Source organism: Nelumbo lutea, chromosome 1 (genome assembly GCF_056320005.1).
Source record: "Nelumbo lutea isolate HS-2025 chromosome 1, American lotus-T2T, whole genome shotgun sequence".
NCBI lineage: Eukaryota > Viridiplantae > Streptophyta > Magnoliopsida > Proteales > Nelumbonaceae > Nelumbo > Nelumbo lutea.
Genome location: NC_142684.1, coordinates 215,597,443 through 215,603,527, shown reverse-complemented (window position 1 = coordinate 215,603,527; position 6,085 = coordinate 215,597,443). Strand labels below are relative to the sequence as shown.

Sequence of the window (6,085 nt, the reverse complement as noted above, 5' to 3'; positions counted from 1 at the left end):
CTCCTCAACAGCAACAAAAATAGCAAGTTCTGCGACCCCCTCACCCCCTTTGACTGGAACAAAGCCGAGCCGAAGCGAATCGTGACTTCGAGCATCAACACCACTTGCACTATTTGGGATATCGAGAAGGAAACCCTAGATAACCAGTTAATCGCACACGATAAGGTGGTAGATGAAGACTTCACCTCCATCAAGAGATTTGGGTTCCTAAAACCTGATCTTCACTTTCTTGAGAAAGAAGATGATGAACAGTGTCCAATGATAATTTTGACAATTTTAAAAATCTTAAATCATGCGAGGTCACGTGATATACATAACTGACGATCCATTAACGAAAGGTACTAGATTGTCGCAAAATAAAAGTTTGGATACTAGACTGTCGCATTTTAAAGTTCGAGTACTAAATTGGCACTCAGCCTAAAGTTCAAGGTACCTATCGGGAATTTTCCCAAAAAAAAAAACCTATTCAATTGACTAGATCAGAGAGAGAGAGAGAGAGAGGGAGAGAGAGAATTCCATGCGGAATTGAAGATTGTCAATTCGAACTTTTCTATATGGTTTTGGAAGAGATTAATAGTTCCAACTTCCAACAGAAGGCTAAATCTGGTGATCCAAAGTATAACAGCATATGCACATTCACCCATCGTCAAAATTTAATGTAACTAAACTACAATATTCAGCAATGCAACCTATCCAATGAAATTCATGATCACCAAATGGAGCACCAAATTGCAGAGCACAAAGTCGGCAAATGCACGTTCTGGTGGCAAGTCCTGCAGTTGCGGAAGCAACGTCAACTACTAGGTTTTATTTGTTTGATTGTTATGTTATATAAACCACTAGGTTGCAGGATTGATATATTACCAAGGTTCAAAGTATCACAACGTATAGGTGCATATCATATGATATGTATCAACTTTCATGATCACCCACATTTTAACCACTGACAGATTACTTTGAACCATGTATGTTACCAATTCTACTTACAGAAGGAAGCTTACCTTGAATTCCTTGTTCTCTTTGTCAACCTGAATGCGAAGGCAAACTGCAGCAAAATAAACCAACCTTGTCAACCTCCAATTAAATATGCATCTACTTCAAGAAAAATATAACAAACTACATCCCTACCAGCTAGGACTGCTGTCCCCACACAAGAAATGACTCCTGAAAGGAAAGAATTGAATGGGAAAGACCCAACAATTGCCATGTAAACAACCTGCTCATCACAGAAATGAATATGAAATATTAATACCTAGACAAAATATATAAGCAGATAGAGCAAGATTACTGAGATGGAACCAAACGTATGAATCCATTGCAAAGTATTTAATAAGATCTTTTTATTAGTATTTAATAAGCTTTTAAAACCATAAAAATTCTCGAGTCTTAAGTAAACCTTATCATCTTCGTACATATCTCTTTATCTGTTTGTATTTTGTAAATATGAAAAAGCTTGTTACAGCATATGAAAAGAAACCACAAAAACCCCGCCTCATGATAAACTCAAATATATGGTTATTGTTTTCATATTTGGTGTTATCAACCACATAGACATCTCAAATAGAACGACAGGACATAGCTTGATTAAAGATAAAAAAGACAACATTCAGCAACAAGTTATAATAATGTTCAAAGAAAATAAGGTACAGACTGAGTATTTTGTGGTAGTAGGTAGCAGATAGATTGGTTAGATATTTTGAAGGATCTCAATAAAAAAGTAACTTTTTGGTTACACTGGTATGATGCAGCTTCTATCTTTTTCATATCTGTCCTCTTTCCCTGGTAAAGTTTCTCCCTTGTTTATAATTTGTTGTCTTTCCTATAAAATAACAACAAATGGGGTTCAAAGAGGTTTCACCAACAATTCTTGCATACCAAAATTGGCCATTTATTATTTTGACATATTATTAATGACTGGTTCCAACTTAAGAAACTATCATTATCCGACCCTTTTCTATGATGAATCTCCCAACCCATTGATTGCCTATTGATTGTTTATTGGTTTTCCCCATAGCTACGCATGCTATCTGCTGGCACTTTTCAATTCAATTTTGTTATTGATAAAACAATATTACAGCAAGCAAAATAAATATGAATAACTTCAAAAGAGTTTGGAAAGGAGACAAATACAATAGCAAAAGAAGTCCAAACTGAATAATATGTCATCATAAATGCCTCGCATGATACATCCAATACATGTTAAGATCCATACCTACCAAATGGCTAGTGTGGTGCATCACAATATGGGATTTCGGCCTCTCAAAGTTCTAGAAATGAAGTAATAAACTGCGGCCAATTCTCTAACCAAGGAATCAAATTTGATTGAGATTCAGAACTTATATGTGAAGCCTCTTTACTGAGTCACAACTTGAATCATCTCTATTATGTAGGAAGAGCTCTTTAACCCATGTGCCTTGGTTGTAAAACATGGAAGAAATAGAAGGTTTGTTTCCCTCCTCTGTTACAAGTTGAAGGGACTAGAAGAGCTAGGGGCAGACCCAAAAGGACATGGGCAAGAAATAATTTAAGCACTCATTATTTAATAATCAATATGACACTTTAACAGAATGGAAAACAGAATTCAGGTAGCTGATCCCATATAGTTCAGACAAGGCTTGGATGAGGACGTAATTAGGACCCTGAAGTTTAAGCTGCAAGGTCCAGGCTAAGTCTATAGGTGTCAAATGATAAAAATGATAAGGTAGTGTTTGATAACAGTTGAAATAGGTCATGTGAGTGAAATGTGGAAAAGATTCCAAACTTAAAACAGCTTAAATCCAGGGCCATTATTTATGGGTAAAATAATCACCCCAGTGTCCACACATCATATTCAGTGAATGAGTAGATGGAAAGTTACTGAAATGCCTTCCCTCCCTCCCTCTCTCTCTCTCTCTCTCTCTCTCTCTCTCTCTGGTCAATCAGCAAATCAGCATAACTGCATTAATATGAAATGAATAAACAAAAGAAGTGCAAGACAGACATCAGTCATACCCACATACATACTAATGGTGTGAATCTGTATCTGATTTAAAGAATTTCCATTCAGGGCCCTTCCCGTTCAAGATTTAACTATTGTTTAATCCAGGCATGCCCAAGTTGCACATCTGATACATACACATCACAATACACACATGGAACCCATTACCCAAGTTGTACAAGCTCCACATTTTTTTTGGATGGATAACAAGCCCCCATATCGATAATAAGGACTAGTCGCCATACATTCACACCTCTAAATACTAGATCTAGCTAGAGCTGTCAATGCATCAGGTCCACCTGACAGAACCAAAACAATTATACCAGTTCTAGTTCTGAATTTTGTGTCCCAGTTATAATTTGGTCGGAACCAGTTCCACTCTGTCCCAGACCAGAACCAACCCAGTGACAGCTCTAAATCTAGCTAATGAGTATTGATTACATAAAGAAGTTTGGTGCCTAATAAAAGGTTTAAATTTAGGACATAGTTTATGGGAAAAAAAGGATCATATTCAATAAACAGAGTTTATTGGTCAAACAGACTAATTTAGAATAGCAACAAAAACTATTCAGTGTTGGCTGGACTAGGTTATCTTCCTTGTTGTGCCCTTTAGAGCTTAAAGCATGGCTGGCTTTTGTCTCACTTTTAATTAAAACTGCACTCCAGACATTGTACATTAATCCCATTCTTCTTGAATCTAATGCATTTTTCCACAACAAGTTGCATGCACCCTAAATCTTGTCAATCAAGAATGCCTTCAGCAGAAACATACATAACGGAACACCATGCCCCCAATAAATGCCTGGTGAATCATCCATAACCTATGCAGAAGCATTGACTCAACGTCAGCCTATACTACACTCCCATTATAATTTTAAACTAAATATCATCCATTTTTGTCTTTAAGGCATGACTTCCAACAAGTTAAAAGCCCATGTCTCCGTTAATCTGCTGTTTACTTTTAATTAATCCTTATGCTGAATGGAGAAAAACACTGCCATCATGGCATCACCCAATGTTGGTCCCAACTGTCTGGAGTTTTGGGAGGGGTCGACTGGAAACAAGACATAAATGCATTTTCACACAAAGTAGCCGCTCTCGGGCTCAAACCCACATTCCAACATTTGAAGATCTAGAAAAAGGTGCATCTCCAATGTGATCACCAGAAAAGGCACTCCCCTTGAAGGCCTAGACGAAATTTATTGCTACCAGCATTGACAACATTAGAATCATCAATTATGAAACCTTGATGGTGGATTGGAAATAAGATCTAAATGCATTTTCAGATAAAGTGGCCACTCTCAGACTTCAACCCACATTCTCACATTTGAAGATCTAGAAAAAGGTACCTCTCAAATGTGATTGCCAGAAAAGGGAATTAGTAATTGTTAATGAAACCTCTAGTCTTTACCCATATGTGTTTGAGCGCTATATGCATGTGTATTGTTTTATTTATATTTACATCACCTTTTATTTTTGTTTATACATTACCCTTCAAAGTCAACTTTGTATATGTATTCTAACTTCGGAAGCCCTAGCTAAGACTTAGAGACCGGGCAAACTTTGATTCCGAATGAACATTTATTGACGCCGCAGCTATGGGCATGAAGGAAGACCGACAGATTCATCAAAACCCTTGAAATTTCAATGCAGATAATCATTGGACAACATAAATGTATAACGTTACTAATTATTCATCGACTTGTTGTCAGGCCTCCAGATTGGGTCTGACCAAAGATAACACTCATATTATCCTATTACATCTCATTTAATACCCCAAACCCTATGGCTGAAGCTAATTAACAAAATAAAACAGGAAAATAAATAGTATTTCCAAGATTTAGCAAAAACAAAATGTAATATGAAATCTCAATTACTATACTTCAGGTTCGAGTGGGCTGGATTAAATTCATTCTCTTCTCCTTCCCCTATAATCGCATAATTACCAGAACTTCATGGAAAAAGAAGCAAAAAAAAGTGTTTTAGCACAACTAAGAATTGTGTGTTAAAGAGAGTTTAAAGAATTTTGTTGATCTAGAATTAGGCATACGGAGTATAAGCACACTCGCAATTCAAAAATAATAGGAAGAGAACAAACTCTACAAAATCAACCGAAACAGAGATTATCACTTCTGATTAACTGGAAATATCATTTTTCAGATCAACAGCCTATGTACAAAATACGAATACCTGAATCAACGCTGTGAAAATCGCAAAAGCCACGTAGAGATCGATTATCTGTAAAGAGGAATTAGGTTAGATCTTCGAAGTTAATTTTCTTACACGCACAAACACACACATGCACACAGAGACCTTGAGATTTGTGGGTGTCGCGGCGTAGGCCGAACGAAGAGACTGGAAGAGGGCTTGAGTATCCTTGGATGTCGACCTCGCCATAATTTCTCTGCTCCTGTTTCTCCAACGACGACGACACAATAAAAAATAAAAAATAAAATAAAGAACCCTTCGCTTTTATTTGGACGACAAAAAAAAAAACCCGAAGTCCAGAATCCAAATATTAACTGGCCATTCGATAACGGCTGAAATGCTGAACTCAATGTCTTTACCTCTTTTGTCATTTTTTTTTTTGGGTAATTGTCCAAAATCCACGGATAGGGATATCAACGGTATTCGAAAATTCGATTTTGAATTCGATATTCGATATAATCGTATTAAATTCGGATAATTTGAATATCCTATTCTTACCGAATAGTTAATCGAATTCGAATTTAGATATGACCTGATTTGATTTGGTAAATATCCGAATTCGACCGATTATTTAATTCTTATATATAATATATAAATTATTTTATATAATTTATATATAATAATTAAGTTATATAAATAATTTATATATTTATATATTTTATATCAACAAAATATTTATTTTATATATTTATTAATTATCTAAAATAATTAATTAATCAACTCGAATAAAATCATTGAATTCGAATTCTGATGTTAATTTTCAATATCCATCCGATATTGGATTTTCTAATCATATTCGAATTTAGATATTGCCTGACCCAATTCAAATTGCACCCCTACCTATTATCACTTTTTATGAATTTTCTTACATCCAAAACTCATCATCTTATATAACGATAG

The 6,085-nt window shown here is 35.5% G+C and overlaps 1 protein-coding gene across 1 annotated transcript; it reads right to left on the bottom strand.

The window, feature by feature from the left end:
* Positions 1-525: 525 nt before the first annotated feature.
* On the bottom strand, positions 526-5,542 carry LOC148880942 (dolichyl-diphosphooligosaccharide--protein glycosyltransferase subunit DAD1-like). The gene is made up of 5 exons (XM_088963062.1): positions 5,291-5,542; positions 5,168-5,215; positions 1,129-1,216; positions 1,002-1,045; positions 526-773 (listed from the first exon to the last, which is right to left on the bottom strand). The coding sequence occupies exons 1-5, from the start codon at positions 5,372-5,374 to the stop codon at positions 690-692; spliced, it is 348 nt and encodes a 115-aa protein (XP_088819188.1). The 5' UTR covers positions 5,375-5,542; the 3' UTR covers positions 526-689.
* Positions 5,543-6,085: the final 543 nt, after the last annotated feature.